At 39.6% G+C, this 17,748-nt stretch overlaps 1 protein-coding gene across 5 annotated transcripts in view; it reads right to left on the bottom strand.

Moving 5' to 3' along the window:
• Positions 1 to 3,634: 3,634 nt before the first annotated feature.
• Positions 3,635 to 17,748, bottom strand: part of Trpc3 (transient receptor potential cation channel subfamily C member 3) — a 61,065-nt gene continuing 46,951 nt past the window's right edge. The window contains exons 11-12 of one of the 5 annotated variants that reach the window (XM_035451254.1): positions 7,753 to 7,825; positions 3,635 to 4,549 (exon numbers count right to left, since the gene is read on the bottom strand). In XM_035451254.1, the coding sequence (XP_035307145.1) occupies positions 4,407 to 4,549; positions 7,753 to 7,825 (216 nt within the window). In that variant the 3' untranslated portion in view covers positions 3,635 to 4,406. Of the gene's footprint in view, positions 4,550 to 7,752; positions 7,829 to 13,506; positions 13,894 to 17,748 lie in introns of those variants that run through there. The other 4 variants (XM_027391977.1, XM_027391978.1, XR_004771942.1 and 1 more) reach the window with 4 other exon arrangements.

Here is a 17,748-nt window from a genome sequence, read left to right as displayed (position 1 = left end):
AGAGAGAGAGAGAGAAAGAGAGAAATAATACACCCCCTTAATCTATTTTAAAATGGGCAAACAATCTGAATACAAATTTCTCAAAAATCTTACACATTTGTTTACAAATTATAAATTTGTTAAATATACTATTTCATGGCTTGAGTGTTGTTTTTGTCTTGTTTTTGACTGAGAAAGGAAAAAAGGAACAGAATAAAAGTAAAAAAGCAAGACATGTCAGAAGAGAAGTCCTGAGTCTGTGCCAATCCTCTATCTGAGAGCATCTAAATGTCATTTTCTGGACAGGGTGATTTTGGTGTTGTTAGCATGTTCCTTCCCTGAACTGTACCACCACATCGACCACCGCTCCTTCCTGGAGTTCTCTGCCTGTACAACAGATGGTGGGACTAAGAATGACTGACTCACAGCCCTCTTTAAGCCCCAAAGAAATATTACTTCTGACAGTAATCCTCTATGTAACCCTCACAGTGACCTATCTCTAGGATCTATTTCCAGAAGCAAAACTTAGTTAAGACTTGGGGGTTAGCGATTCCTTGTGGGAATCTCCCAGGCAAAAAGGAGTAAGAAAAGGCAGGCTGAAAAATTAAACACATCTATCAGTTTTGTTAGTCAACTAATAACCATTCATATTCTGGAACTAGGTTCCTCTTGGCATTCAGTGACTCGGAGGCCCCCATCATCACTAATGCAACATATTTCCGTTTCCACATTTGCAAAATTTCCCCTTGCACACGCTCCATACTCCCTTTGAAGCCTGCGGTCCATGACGTGGCCTGCTGTTTTTTTTCTCATTCCTGCTCAGAGGCCGCCTTTTGCATCCTGCACCCCTTTCCAGTAAATCTCTTGTGTGAGGTCTGTTGCATGGTGTGGTTTTTTGTGTCATTCCTTGTCCCTGATCACCAAGATGTGCCTTTTGCCACAAAACCCTTTCTTTGAGTGTGGCTTCTCTTCATCGCTTCGGAAGCTCTCCTAGGTCAAGGATTGTGCCAAAAGGTTAGCCTTACCTTGACAGGAGGGCAGGCTTTTGTACCCACAGCCAGGCAGTCATTAACCACAGAAGAATCTGCTTCCTTTTGGCAGAGGGCAGAGACTAGCTGGGAACTGCTCAGGAGTATCAGGAGTTGGGTGTGCAGCCCAGCATAGGAGATGGGACAGGGCAAAAAACAGTGCCCACCAAACCCATCATTACCTCCATTCTCTACTAATAACTATGAAGAAGGGGAAAATTAAATACTAAGTGTGCTGGGAGAAGGGAAGAGGCTTTCAGAAGGGAGCAGGGCCCACGGTAGAGTGCAGTGAGCTGGAGAACAAAGTATAATGACACAAATATGACAATGCCACAATTAAACCATTGCTAACCTAAGCAATAACAGTAAGTGAGGTAAATATGAAACAACAGGATGCCTGTTTTATTTTATTTTAATTTTTTGGAAATAGGTTTTTATGTTATTATTAGAAACAAGCTTCCTTTACATATCAATCCCAGTTCCCTCCCCTCCCCTCCTCCCCTGTCCCCCCATCCCACCCCCTTTCTGCTCCCTAGGGAGGGCGAGGCCTTCCATGGGGGATCTTCAAAGTCTGTCATATCATTTGGAGCAGGGCCTAGACCCTCCCCATGTGTCTAGAATGAGAGAGTGTCCCTCTATGTGGAGAGATAGGATGCTGGTTTTATACAAGTGAGGTAAATGAATAGAAATTTTATCTCAAGAGCTCTCTAGCTGTAAGGGAGGCATGGACAAAAAGAAAAGAAAATAATGCACGTACATAAACGATAGGGAAGCCACAGGCTTTACCTTCATACCCCTGCAATTCTGGGTTCTGATAATCTTAAACTGTTTTCAGCTTTTTTTCTAACCTCTATTAGGAATATTATTTACTATGTGTTCTGTTCCCTAGTTACAAACAAACATTTCAACATTTGGAACCTTAGACAATAATGTGAAAAAGAGAGCATTATCCATTGTAGAAAGTCCTTGTCATCACTGTTTCAATGCACCGTAGCATTGTGAAGGGCCAGCTGACTGCATTTTTTCTTCCTTTTCCTAGTTAAACATAATGTTGGAATTTGATTTAGTTCTATATTGTTCCCTATGGTGTTTTTCTGTAATCATGTCCCAAGCTAAAGGCCAACTTGTTCTTTTTTTACTTGTTCTTCCTCTATAATCTTGTGGTTTTCATATTGTATATTGTTTTCATTGCTTCATGGTTATGTTCCAAGAACTGGCTGACCACAAAAGCATCATATACTTTTCTTATGATCATGAAAATAACTAACTAAATTAACAACTGCAAATATTACACTTTTGTAATCAAAGGTCAGAGCCTGACTATAAAAAGGCTCCCTAGCTTTTGGTCAGGCCACGTCTCTCTCATACCTGCAAGGAGACTGAAAGTTTGGCTGGGTTATAAAATACATTTTTACCTTGTAGCATTTCAGTGTCTGATCCTGGTTTAGACACCATAACAACATGTCACAATGGGGGAAAAACACTGTTTTATTCTGTTCATATTCATTGCATAAATTTCATAAAATATGAAAAGTGTTTAAGACATGTACTATTAGATTAGAACAGAAACTAATGAAATAATTCTACAGTAATATATATATATATACATACATATATATATGTATATATATACATATATATATATATATATTCTTTTTCTTAACTCCCCTAAGGTAGAAATTAATTAATCTATAAGAGCTTTAGGAAGCTGCAGTTGGTGTTCATTTTGTCTTCATGTCTAATAAGTCTTTCTGTGTGGTAGCAATGGTATCGTTGTTTAGTTGGTTTTTAAGACTAGAAAGTCATGTGATCACAATTTATGTCCCAGTGAGATTTGACAGGAATGCACTGAAGATATACAGGAGGCTAAACCTCACTGCATGGGAGAGTCAAACACGGAGGATACAAAGGTTTTATAGTCTGTCTTGGCGCTTGTCTTGTCCCTTTATGGAAATCAGAGACATTGCATATATGATCAGTTCAGCTTTGCTATATAAAATGTCCCGGGAAGACACCTTACAAGCTAGTTTGTAGAAAAGATTAAAATTCTTGACTAAGGAAAGGAATAGTAAGCAAGGACAGCCCTGCCTTCAGTAACACCTTTGATCTTTTTACTCCCTGTGGTAGTTTGACTAAGAATGGCCACCACAGACTCATATATTTGAGTGAATACTCACCAGGGAGTGGTATTACTTGAAAGGATTAGGAGATGTGGTCTCATTGGAAGAAGTATGTCACTGAGGGTGGGCTTTGGAGTTTCAAGAAGCCCATGCCAGGCCCAGGGTCCCTCCCTGCTGCCTGTGGATCAGGGTGTTGAACTTTGAGCTCCTTCTCCAGCACCATGTCTGCCAGTCAACTGCCATGCTCCCCACCATGATGATAATGGACTAAACCTTTGACACTATAAGCAAGGCCCCAGTTAAGTGGTTTCTTTTATAAGTGTTGTCTTGGTCATGTTGTCTCTTCATAGCAATAGAAAAATGGCTGAGATATTTCCCATGTATCCAAAACCCAGAAAGGAGCAGAAGGCGAGATAAGGAGTCAGTTGTTAATCTTATTTAGCACTAAAACATCAGAGGTATACATTAGAAGATTACAACAAAATAAAGTATACAATAACCCCCAACTTAAAAAAAAACACTTCTTTATTGACTAAGTTCACATCATCAAACCACAAATACAAAGATAATGGACACAAAAATCTATTTTAGAAAAATCTTTAATGATTGTTTTTGAACAATCCTATGAAACTTAAATATGTAGTATAACTGTGTTTCCAATTAGTTTGTTTCACTGTTAAATTCTTCACTTGAGTTTCAAATGTCTTAGGATTGTCAATGATGCCTAAAAGTCTAAGAAAAATCTCAACAAGTCATAGCTCATTGTAAAACTTCCTCAGTTTCTATTTTTAAAAAAATTGCTTCAGCATTTGGATGAGAAGGAATGCTACATCTCAATGGTCTTTCATGTGTTCTTGGATGCTATTAGCTGTTCAGGACAGTTGGTTTCAACATTTACCAAGCACCTACTATGTACCAGGCACTGCACTAAATGTTGGAGACATAAAGATGAGATTGATGTGGTCCCTGCCCCCCCAAGGAGCTTACAGTCTCTTAGAGGCCGACAGGTAATATAAAGACAAAAATGACAAACATGTCAGTGACATTAATACTGGGTTTCTAAATACAATAGCATGTCACTGCTTGCAATGTTGAGGTCAATTGCTGAAATCATTTTCATGTAATGGAAATCATTGCCACCTAGCTTAATTTTAAAGTTGTGTATGATAAACATAGTTAACACTAGAACTTTACACCATAGTTTTTCAAGTATTTCCTACTTAGGAATATTATTGCCCACATTTGTGCTATAGTCAGAGCTTGACTGCGGGTTGCTGCCTCATTCACATCTCAGCACACTGGGGTTCAGTTTCTCACTGAGTTTATGAATCAAGATGGCTAATTCTTCCGTTGCTTGGCTCTTGTCTTCCAAAAGTTCATAACGAAGGCTGGAGATATCTTGCTTGATTTCTTTCAGTTCACCTAGAGTATTTGTATCAAAAAAAAATACGTGTAAATGATGATTTGCTCTTCATATTTAGACAAAAAAAGACAAAGTGAAATTCACTCAACCTGAACACATTTGCTTCACAGTCTCCAAGGTAGGTATTTCAAATTATCCTTTAAGGTGTTCAAGAAAAGCCAGCCTTAGCAGAATGGTGGTGGCACAGGCCTTTAATCCCACCACTCAGAAGGCAGAGGTAGGAGGATCTCTGTGAGTTCAAGGTCAGCCTGGTCTACAAATGAGTTCCAGGACAATCAGGGCTACACAGAGAAACACTGTCTCAAAAAGGAAAAAAAAAAAAAAAAAAAAACAGTACAGAAAGAAAAAGAAAGAAGGAAAGAAGGAAGGAAGAAAGGAAGAGAAAATCCAGCCTTTAAAGGCATACCGACCTTTGATAAAACCCTAAAGATATTCTGTGTCTGTAATAGTAAAACTCAGCTTCAAGAAGTGCCTTTTGTTGTCTAAGATCAAATCCATACCCCTGTGTAGGTCAGGTAAGTACCCTGTCACTGGGTTATGACCCAGCTTTTCTTTAAGGTGCAGGGTTAGCTAACTACAACGTTGCTGATAATGTTAAAGCAAACAATTAAGATGTGTTTTCATAGGATTAAACAGTAAAATCACACTTTTGAAGTGCATGATGGTGCATGCCTTTAATCCCAACATTTGGGAGGGAGGGGCAGGTCTGTGAGTTTGAGGCCAGCCTGGTCTACATAGCAAGTTCTACTCAGAGAGACCCTATCTTCAAAAACAAAAACAAACAACCCCTCCCCCAAACAATCATGCTGTCCCCTTGCTAGACACAAGAGTCCTTTTGTTCCCTTTTGGCGAATGATTGACATACCTACATCTGTTAGCTTCCATTGCTCTTCTAAAAATTAATTGAATGAATGTGCAAATACATGGAAGTAAAATTTAAGTCAAATTTGGTGAGGAGAAAGGAAAGGGAGTTGCTTATTAGATAGTGGCATGAACATAGTGCTAGGTCTGTCTGGTACAGAGGCCAGGTTGTCAAGAGCAGAGGAAGCCAGTGGAGATGCCCACTGCAGCATGCAGACTCCCATCTCTCCGGCAGCGACAGCGCTGAGAGGATAAAACCCAGCTGCTCCCAGAATTCATCTGGGCAGCACTCTGAGCATACACGGATTGCAGTGGAAAATGGGGAGTCATTTAACTGTGATGTAGAGAAGCCATTGCCGTTGAAAGTAAATTTAGAGGCAGAACATTACCTAGATCCTAAAAATTCATCCTGATAAGCCATGAAACTCAGACTTTATCTTTTTTTTTTAAAGTAATAGACTAATACAAAAATATATCTTTGAGGTTATTTCCCTTTATTAATAAACTGTATTTTTAACTGACAAATAGTGATTATAAATACTTATGGGGTACAATGTAGTGTGGTCTTTTATCAGGGTAGTTTTATGATACTTTTAAAATATAATTTGTATGACATAATTATAATTAAGGAGACAGGGTCTCATGTAACCCAAACCTCCACCTCATTGTGTAGCTAAGGTTGGCCTTGAATTCCTGATACTCTTGCTTCCACCATCCACGAGTGCTGGGATGACAGGCATGTGTTACATGATCCAGCATGTATTTTTTTTATTATATAAAACATCAAAAGAGCTGTAACTCAGTAGTAGAGCATGTGCTTAGCATGTATGGCGCTGTGGATTCAATCCTTAACATCACACAAAACCTAAAGATACCATGAAAGTCTTTTCATTTTAAGAAAATCTTAACTTTTATTCAAGAGTGTACACCAGTCATTTGTGGATTCATTTTGTGGCAAAAAAAAAAAATCAAAAAGTACTTCCTGTGGCATATGAGAAAATAGAGGAATAATGTGGTCTGGTTTGAAATAAGTCTCGTGGGCTGAGTGAAGGTTCTCTCACAGTGAACTCCTTCATTCCTAGTCCCTATTTCTTTGCTTCTGAATCCACTGAATATAGGATTCAGCCTTGGACTTTGGCCTCCTGGATAAAAAAGAATTACCTCATCGAATATGCTTACAGGCTATGTAATCAATTTTCTTGTTAAGAACCTTCTTCAAAACTGATCTTCACTAATTTCCTTTTTGGGGGCAAGGGTTCAAATGCTTATCATTTTTGTCACTATTACAGTCACATGACTCCTCCATGGACATTAGCTAGCTTTGTATACCGAAGGAGGCTATGGAACAATTGATAAGATTTCCATTTCTACATTCTCCATTCCAATACTACCTTCTTAAGCCTATTTATAGGCCAGCATAATAGAGTATTTTTCCTGGTCCTTCATTATATATTAACAGATTTTTTTCCTATTAACATATTCCACTGGTTTGATTCAGATTTGAAAGGGACTCATTGTGTTCACCAGGAAATGGCTTCAAAGCCCATTTGCATTTGCTAAGTTAGCCTTTCTCTTATCAGGATCTAGTGGCAATTTATCTGGGTTGGAAAGGAGTTTCCATTTATTTTCAATTCTCTCTCTCTCTCTCTCTCTCTCTCTCTCTCTCTCTCTCTCTCTCTCTCTGTGTGTGTGTGTGTGTGTGTGTGTGTGTGTGTGTGCGCGCGCACACGCGCATGTGTCTGCAAATGAGTACAGGTACCTGTAGAGGTCAGAGGCATTGGAGAGTTCCTGGAGCTGGAGTTACAGGTAGTTGTGAACTGCCCCAACAAGGATGATGGGAATCTACCTCAGGTGCTCTGTAAGAGTAGCACATGTTCTTAACTACTCAGTTACCTCTCCAGCTCCAGGTTTATTTCTTTCTGACTCTAGATCTGTGCTGTGGTACTACCCTCCAATCTTTATTTATTTATAGTTTGGGGCTTAAAAACCTTTTCTTGACAGTGTTTTGCTATGCCATTCTGATTGGCCTAGAACTCACTTTGTAGCCCAAGGCAGCCATGAACTTGCAGCGATAACCCTGCCTCAGCTCCCCATGTTCCTTAAGTTGGCTAGGAAGAAAGGTGTTTTTCTCAGCCAGGCGTTGGTGGCACACGCCTTTAATTCCAGCACTCGGGAGACAGAGGCAGGTGGATCTCTGTGAGTTCAAGGCCAGCCTGGTCTTCAGAGTAAGTGCCAGGATAGGCTCCAAAGCTACACAGAGAAACCTTGTCTCCAAAAACAAACAAACAAACAAACAAACAAAAAAAAAACAAAAAAGTGTTTCTCAACTGCAGACACTTACCTTCATTCACTTCATCATTTTCTTTGTCTACTTGGGCTTTCAAAACATACCGTTTTATGAGTCTTTTCATTATCTGCTGTTAGGTAAAAAGAAATAATTAAATCAGCAATGATATGCATGAGAACATTCAGTCTACTCTACTGAGAGCCTTACATGCCTATAGAGCAAACAGCACTGGGCAGGGCTTTATATGACTATTCTCAAGAATTGCCAAGGTGCAGAATTGAGCTCTCTTTTACTTTCTGCTGGAACTTACTACAGAACCCACATACTTGCCCTTTTCTTTTTTAATCTCAGGAATGAAAGAGCTTTTGTAAAAGTTGGGTTGGAAGATATTAACAGTTACCTTTCAATGGATGGTTTCTCTCTAAGATGCTTTGAACTCTGCTATCACCATAAACACAATGCTATTTCCTTCTATTTGAAAAAAAATAAGCTAATAAAGGGTCAAGGCAGAGCATTTGGAAAATAGAGAGAACAACAAAAAAAATAAACAAAATCACCAATAACCCCACCACCCAAAGATAATTATTGTTGTTATTTGGGCGAAGGTTATTCTAATATCTTTGCATATATACATATATGCATAATTATTGTTACATTTAATGTTTTCTGGATTTCATGTATTTTGTTGCATTACATGTTTGTCCTCATAACAACACATATTTTGACTATTTCTCTAAGTCAAAATAAATATTCTTACAAATGTTCTTAGAGGATAGTTGTTTATTCGTGAGAAAAAAATTAATTTGGATGGCAACCTCATACCACGTATAAAAAATGAATGCCAGTTGACTTTACATGTGAAAGATGAAGCTTTTTAATCCTTTAGGAAAAAATCGTTATTTCAGATCATATTTTTAGGGGGGGCTTTGGTTTTACTTTTTTGGGACATGGTTTCTATGTGTAGCCCTGGCTGCCCTGGAACTCACTCTGAAGACCAGGCTGGCTTTGAACTGGCAAAGATCCACTTGCCTCTGCCTCCCGAGTGCTGGGATTAAAGGTGTGCACCACCACTGCCAGGCTCAGGTTTTATATATATGTATATATATTTAAAAACAAGATAAAAATTCTAATTACAATAGAAAAAATGGTAAATTGAGCTTCATTGTGATTTAGGAACTTCTACTTATACAGATACTATTTTACAAAAAGAAAAAAAACAGAAAAGGAGCCCATAAATTTGGAGAAAATACTAGTAATTTCTATAATTAAGTAGAAATTTAGAATCAAATACAATAACTTTAACAAAGAAAAATTCAAATAATCAGTAATTTTAAAGAGGAAAAAACCACCTAGGTTCACAGAAATGGAATCATAAATGGTAACAAACTTATAGAACGCCCTTACAGTCTATTCCTGAGGACACACATATTATAACAAAGGGGAAATGCAGGCTGGCATCTAATAAAGAAAATGAACAAGACATACATTGATAATGACAACTGCTGGAGAAGCCATGAACCAATGAAAATTGCTATATTTTCCTGGCTTGAGAGCAAATGGACAAGACACTTTGGAAATAATATGGTGTTATTTTCTAAAGTCTGACACTGACAGAAAGTTCACTGCACACATGGCCAAGAGACATGACAACAGAGTTAGAAGCAATGTTGTCCTATGCAGCAAGAACCAAACGATCTAGACAAGCATCGGGAAGCAAGGATAGTCTCATAGAGTGTGATCTCCTGGTGTTCACTCATCTTATTAATGAACCACAGCCACACACACAGGGTGAATCTTAGAAGCAGGATGCTAAAGCCGGGCATGGTGGCACCTGACTTTAATTCCAGCATTTGGGCACATTTGGAAGTTTGAGGACAGCCTGGTCTACATAATGAGGCCATGTCTCAAAACAAAACAAAACCAAGCAAACAGAAAAAGAAGCATGATGATGAATGAAAATGCCCAGTTGGAAGAACATAACAAAGTAAAAAGCTATCTTATAGAGCTCAGAACCCGGTAAATCTAGGTTATATGTATATGTTATATTTCTCGAATATTCCTACATGCGATAAACCTACATCTGAAAAGAAAACCAAGAGGGTTCGGAACCCAAATTTCAGGAGAACTATTGCCTCTTAGATGTTGGCAGAGATGCAAGACAAGGGGAGTGACAACTAGAAGCAGCAAACCAATCCTGCTGTCACTCAGGTGGGTGCTGCCTTGGACATTCCTAAGTTGCTATGTAATTCAGTATGTGCTGGATGTATTCTTGTGCATACATATGAATATCACACTTAAAAGATAACTCAGGAAAGGAGTGGAAGAACCATGAGAATGAACAAAAACAAGTTTTAAGGCAGTAAAACATTTGAAGCTAAAAGGGGTGAGGATTTAGGGCAATCTGAAATGCCAGTGTCAGAGAAAAATGACAGCTATGTTACAACAGAGATACCATGGTATTAAAAAGCCTGTGCCCCCAGCCATACTGCAACCCAAACATGCAGGAATTAGCCTCCCAAACTGCAAGGCAGGAGGACTGGGGATGAGAAAACACAGAAGGCAGATCTGGGAGCAGGACGTCTTGCATAATTTGAGAGTTAACATCAAGCAAGTTTATTATCATCTTATATACTATTTCTAAGAGGAGAATGGGCCAAGGTCAGCAGAAAACTAAGTCAAACAATGTTTTCAAAGAGAACACAGGATACCTCAGGCACAGCTTCCTCAAGACTGATGAGCACAGACCTTCAGAGGGGAAAGTTGGAGTTTCAGGAGCTGAAACCTTAACTCCTTCAAGACCCTGGCCCTAGTCCCAGCTGCACCCTTGCTAACTGTGGCCCAGTCAAGGACACAGTACTAGTGTTCCCTTTGTCCTTTCATCAGAGCCTCTGAGAAAGTTTTGGATCCACCTGGCTCTCCATTCAAAGAAAACCAGACCAGAAAAGACAAGATTTGTTTTTCTCTTCCATGGCACTCACATTCGTCCATTCGTACATTTGGGTATAAATCATTTTACTACTCAGTAACAGGGAGCAATGTGAAGGGAGCCCTGTGCTTCTTCCTCTGTAGAAAAAAATATTGGGTACTTTCAGACTACATGATAGAGTAGGAAGCTTAGAATGTATCTCTTGCAAATCAGTGTGCTCCAGATACTCTATATTGTCTAATCTGGTTTGGGGCATAACTCTCTGGTAATTGAAAACTCCAAAATGTTCTCTATTGCCAAGTGAGTATCTCAAGCAATCATGTTTTTCAAAGACACTTCAGTGTTACCCCTCTGATCTCTTTTTTTCTATTTTTTATTTAAATTAGTAACAAGCTTGTTTTATATGTCAATCCCAGTTCCCTCTCCCTCTCCGCCTCCCCTGCCCCCCACTAACTCCCTATCCCATCCATTTTCTGCTCCCCAGACAGATTTTAAGCTCACTGATTCATTTGCCATTTGCAGAGAGCTAGTTTTATAGCTTGTGTGTAGCATACACACAAGCATTCTCTAAATAAGTAAATAAATGTGGAGAGATGGTTCAATCACCAAGAGCACTGGCTGCTCTTGCAGAGGACCCAAGTGCGATTCCCAGCACCCACGTGGTGGCTCACAACTGTCTGTAACACCAGTTCTAGGGCACTTGATATCTTTATCTGAACTCTATGGTGCACAGACATAAATGCAGGCAAAACACCCATACACATAAAACAAAATGATGATTAATAAAATGATAATAATAAATTAAACAGTAACTATTTTTAAAGAGATGGGAAGACATCATTAACAAGTCGTGCTGTGTCATGGACTATCCTACAGGAAAGCCAAGAAGTTGATCCTTGCCTCACACAGTATTTACAAATGGGGCAAATGGATTGAAGGCATAAATGAAAACTTTTAGGGAAACATTCTTGATGCTCTAAAACAACAGTTCTCAACCTGTGGGCTGCACATCAGATATTCACATTATGATTCATAACAGTAGCAAAATTACAGTTATGAAGTATCAACAAAATAATTTTATGGTTGGGGGGTCACAACAATGTGAGGAACTGTATTAAAGGGTTGCAGCACTAAGAAGGCTGAGAACCATTGCTCTAAAAGATATCCATGAGACATAATCTTAAATCAAATGAGATCTTTTCCCTACTGCCCCTGGCTTAATAGTAAGTTCCAAACTGGTTAGAGAGAACACCAGTTACTTTACAAGTTTTCACCAGCATCACCAGTGGTCCATACCACTCCCTTTGGGGCAGTGATTCAGACCAGTATGGAATTTACCTCCTACCCTCTACAGACCCACAAGGACTCCTGAGAATCAAGGACTCCTGGGTCCTTTAACTTCTTTATACTCTAATTGTTCCAAGTGAAAGGGAGGGAGTGCTTCCTCTGAAGCTTTTTGTCTGTGAGGAAAAAAGCCAAATGACCTGATCTCTACTAACTGTGCAGTCCTAGGGACTTCAGGTTTGTTCCAGGCAATTAAGACACAGGCAGGAACAAGGATGAACTAACCTGTGCTCTGACTGCCTGAAAAAACATCTAATCTCACTATAGAGATCAGGGTGGAAGGCTCTCAAGAAACTAAATGAGAACTACCATATGATCCATCTCTATTTCTCTTGGGTATGTATTTATGGAAGGGGCCTAAGTCAGCACAGCAGAGAGATTCCTGCACATTCTAGTTTATTGCTGCACTCTTCACTATGGATAGGGAAACCTGTCCATCAACAGATGGATGGATAAAGAAAAATATACAGATGGAAGTTTGTTCTGTTCTAAAGAAGAATGAAATTATAATGTTTTTAGGGGGAAAAAACAAAACTGGAGATCATTATGAGAAGTGAAATGTTTCGCTCATATGCTGAAACTACATTTAAATTTATATAGACCCAATGTTCTTTTTGGACACCATACATCATTTATTTGTTTACTAATTGATAAACTGATTAATCTGTGTATGTGTGCATTTCTGTGTGAAGGGGGCTGCATGCACAGGTGACTGGCAGCCAGAGCTGGTCCTTGTCTTCTACATTGTGTGAGGGGTTTTTGTTTGCCAGTGCACACACCAGGGCAGCTGGCCTGAGCTTCTGGGAGCTTTCCTCTCCCCCCCCATCTCACTGGAGGAGTACTGGGATTACAGATATGCAAGCATGACTGTGTTCAGTTTTATTGGAGTCCTGGGGATCCCAACTCAAGTTTTCATGATTGTGTGGCAAGTGCTTTATCTAGTAAGCCATTTCTCCAGTCCAGTGTTGACCCCAACACAGTGTCACTTAGCAGCCTGGGTTCTTCTCACATTCATGAAATCTTCTTAAGGAAAAAAAAAATATATATATCAGTGTGTTCCTGTGTGTGTGTGTGTGTGTGTGTGTGTGTGTTGGGGGGTATTTTCATGTGAGTTGCCGGAAGAGAGACTCAGAATCCCTGCAACTGGAATTATAGGTGGTTATGAGCTGCCTTCCCTGAGTGCTGGGATGTGAACTCAAGTCCTCTGCAAGAGTACTATGTACTAATGAGCCACCTTACTAGACTCTCATGGCAATCTTTTTGCCTTAGCCTCCTGGGTGTTAAGGTTATAGGTATGCACCACTATGCCTGGCTTTCTTTGCTTTTTCATTTTTGGAGCATATAGGCCACTTGCTTTGTAGCTGACATTCCTTTTCTTTTCTTTCTTCTTTTTTTTTTAAATTCTGAGTTCAAGTGCTTGTGAGGAAGTTAAGACATCCTTATGTGTATCTACTGCTCAAAATAGAACTACAACCACCAAGCATGTAATTAGAAAAACTTTTATAATGTGAAGAGAGACATAGCCTCAGATAGTCATTATAGCACTATTTATAATAGTCAAAGATAGAAATGAACTAAATATTCCTTGAAAAAACTGAACAAAATGGTTGGTTGACACAGTGGCATATTATACAACAGTTAAGAATGAGATATTCATGTAGCAATATGGAAAACTCTTGGCAGCAAAAAGTAGTATCTGTAATAATTTTTATTATATTATTTACATACTTAGGAAAATACATAAGGAAGGGGCTGGAGAGACAGCTCAGCAGTTAAGAGTGTGCATTGTTCTTCCAGGGGAACCAAGTTTGATTCCTTATACCCGTGCTGGGCAACTCACAACCACCTGTAATTCTGACTCCAGGGGATCTGATGCCATTTACTAGTTTCCACAGGCACTGTGCTCAATGTTCACATACCACCCCCTACATGATTAAAAATAATAATAAATCTTTACAAACCAATCCAAGCAAACAAACAACCCCAACAAAGCTAGTGTATAGTGCTATGGATATATTTATATAAGTGGTAAATATACAAAAGTAGGTATGAGAAAAGCACAAATAAAACCTAAGAACAAGGTGAAGCTCTCTGTGTAGGGAAAAAGACAAATTAGCAGAGCAGGAGTGTTGCAGTTTTATTGATGACTGAACAATGCCAGAATGTTAACAATGTTTAACATTAACATTTGTTAAAGCAAGGTGTAATGGCATAGATATGGTCACCATAAGTAAATAAACACTTTCCTTGGTGCTGTAAGCACTTCAGTTGCCAAAGAAAGTGAGAATAACTCTGGATTTAAATGGTCTTCTACCAAACCAGGCCCCCTGAATGTGGGTGTCAGCTGGGGGCCTTGGGGTGTCTGGCAGTGGAACCAGGATGTATCCCTAGAGCATGAATGGACTTTGGGAGCCCATTCCCCATGGAGAGATAACTCTCTTGGCCTAGATACACGGGGGAGGGCCTACGCCCTGCCCCAATGACTTCATAGACTTTGACGATCTCCCATGGGAGGCCTCACCTTCCCTGAGGAGTGGACGGTGGGTGGGACTGGGAGATGGTGTGGGGAGTGGGAGAACAGGAGGGAGAGGGACCTGGGATTGGTACGTAAAATAAGATTGTTTTTTAATTTAAATAAAAGTTATTTAAAAAATAAAATTGTCGCCGGGTGCTAGTGGCGCACCCCTTTAATCCCAGCACTTGGGAGGCAGAGGCAGGCAGATCTCTGTGAGTTTGAGGTCAGCCTGGTCTCCAGAGCGAGTGCCAGGATAGGCTCCAAAGCTACACAGAGAAACCCTGTCTCGAAAAACAAAAAAGAAAAAAAATTGTCTTCTGTAAAATTATTTTCCTTAGAAACCTCTTGTCAAATTGTTTTTGGAGACAAGCTCTTGGTTATGTAGTCCAGGCTGGTACCAAATCCATTATGCTCCTTTCTTAGCCTCATAAATACTTCAATTACAGATGTGTACTTGCTTTCATGCCTGGCCTAAAACCTCTTAAAAATTAAGGTGGGGGGATCACTCAATTGGTAAAGTGCCTAGCTGTAGAAGAGTGAAGTCCTAAGCTGGGTGTGGTGCCACACACCTTTAATACCATCATTCAGGAGGCAGAGGCAGGTAGATCTCTGTGTTTAAGGCCAGTTTGGTCTACATAGTGAGTTCCAGGATGACGGGCTACATAGGGAGACTTTGTCTTAAAAAAAAATGAGGACCTGAGTTTAGGTTTACAGCACCCACAAAAAAACATTGACTGGGGAGGGAAAGACTAGTGGGTCCTTAGAGATCACTGGCTGGCCATCTAGCCAAATCTGAGTTTTGGGTTCATTTAGAGATAAGGTAGAAAGTGACTGAGGAAGACACCTGGCACTGAGTTTTCGTCTTCACATTCACAATACACTTGCATACAGGCATACCTTTGTGAACATGTGACACACATACACAAATAAGAATTGAGGTGAGGCAGATGTCTTGGGAGTAAAAGAAAAAATCTCTGAGTTTGAATAAAAGTCTTTACCAGATGAGTGTTCCGAAAGTACCCATGAGCTTCTGTTTTTCCAACTTCATAAGGGGTCACAAAACTCAGCACTTAAACTATTGCTCAGATTACATAATCAAATACATGTAGACCCATAGTTCCTGCGCAGATAGTTAGGCTCTAGTGGTATTATTTAATACAGCGAAAACTAAACGTTCATACTCTCTAATGTAATCTGCTGCAAGATATTTACAGGTCTCCTGAAACTATGCTTAGACAAAGTCTATGGAATTTTGCACTTGCTGCACAGAGGGAAAATGAAAGAAAATAGATTGTCTTAAAAGTTCATCAGGAATTCAAGTGTCTCTAGAAGCAGTCTGAACAAGGTCTCTCATCAACAAATCCTCACCAAAGGGAAAATAAACAAACTTTTTATCTCAGAGAAAATTATGTATAGAGGCATAAAACTTTCCCCTTCAAAATTTGTCATGTTCAAAGTTAGGCTCAGTGGTACATGTCCTCAGTCACAGCAACAGCAATAGACAGAGAAGGCCTGGGTCTCAGACATCCTCAGTTATATTCCAGAAGAGCTGGGTGACCTGAACTTTTTTTTTTTTTGAGACAGGGTTTCTCTGTGTAGCTTTGGAGCCTATCCTGGCACTCGCTCTGGAGACCAGGATGGCCTCTAACTCACAGAGATCCACCTGCCTCTGCCTCCCGAGTGCTGGGATTAAAGGCATGCGCCACCAACGCCTGGTGTGACCTGAACTTTTAAACATTAGAAAGAAATAAATTCTGTCTTCTTTCAGACCTTCAGTAGTTGCTATTTGGCAGTTCTGGGAGACTTCTTAACAAACTGAATATAATAAATACAATAACACAAGACCCAAGAACCTGTACAAATCTGGGCATGGTGACACACACCTGTAAATTTGTTGGGCAGAGGCAGTAGGATCAGGAGTTCAAGACCAACTTCTACTTACTGAGTTTGAAAACAACCTGGGCTATAGGAGATCATATCTCAGATAAGCCAAACCAAATAAACATCAGAAAAATCCATCACCCAACCAACCACACAACCAACCAAGCAAGGAAGCACCCACCCCCCAAAAAAAATCCAAAAAGGAAAAAAGGGACATCAGAGTCTTGAAACATTAACCCGATATTCACAAAAACACCAGCCAGACAGATTTTGTGAACTAGACAGGCTAACTAAAACTCCAAAGAAAAAAATGAATAGCCAGCTAATTTTGCAAAAGAAAAGTCCTAAAATAAAGCCGGGCGTTGGTGGGGCACGCCTTAGCAAAGGTTGATAGTTTGTTTAACTATTAAAAATTTCCCTTAATTGGTAACAGAATGTCATCAAGAAAGGTACATAGATCATTAAACATGATATGGCCAAGATCATTCATGATAAACAAACAGTAAAAGTACTTGACTATTTCTGTTAGGCTGAAATAAAAACCCTGGCTTTATTTTCTATCAATAGAAGATGGGGAAATGAAATAAACTAACACCATCTAACAGACTGTAAAGTCATCAAAGAAAGGCTTCAACAAGCAATGTGTCAATTGAGTTTGTCAAGTTTTCCTCTTCTAAGGAAATTACACAGAAGTGGGTTATAGTCACTAACATCACAGACACTATAAATATTTTGATCCTCTTTACACCTTAGACATATTAGAATCCAAAAGAAAGTGGGTCAAAATGACTAGTCAGATGAAACAAAGAACTATAACCTCTTCTGTGCTAGATAACAGTGTTCAAATCTGCATGTAACATCACCATACAAAAAGTATTTTAACCGGGCGTTGGTGGTGCCCGCCTTTAATCCCAGCACTCGGGAGGCAGAGACAGGCGGATCTCTGTGAGTTCGAGGCCAGCCTGGTCTCCAGAGAGAGTGCCAGGATAGGCTCCAAAGCTACACAGAGAAACCCTGTCTCGGAAAAAAAAAACAAAAAAACAAAACAAAATAAAAAAAGGTATTTTAAAGTTGTACTGACAAAAATAGAGCCTAGCAATCATTTGCAAACACAGATTTCATGGAAATAAAACCCAGTGAAGCATACCAGATCTCATACTGAGAATATCATTTATTCTAATATACTACATCCTCCACTCCTTTCTCCAGGGCAGAGTCTATGCAAATATTTGTTCTTTGGAAACTATAGCTATGGCTGAGTGGTTAAGAGTACTTGTTGCTCTTGCAGAGGATCAAGCTTTGATTCCCAGCACCCACATGGCAGTTTACAACCATCTGTAACTCCAGTTCCAGGGAATCCAATGCCCTCTTCTGGCTTCCATGG

Source organism: Cricetulus griseus, assembly GCF_003668045.3.
Source record: "Cricetulus griseus strain 17A/GY chromosome 1 unlocalized genomic scaffold, alternate assembly CriGri-PICRH-1.0 chr1_0, whole genome shotgun sequence".
Taxonomy (NCBI): Eukaryota; Metazoa; Chordata; class Mammalia; order Rodentia; family Cricetidae; genus Cricetulus; species Cricetulus griseus.
Note: the sequence above shows the minus strand (reverse complement) of the source record. Positions and strands in the feature narration are given on the sequence as shown.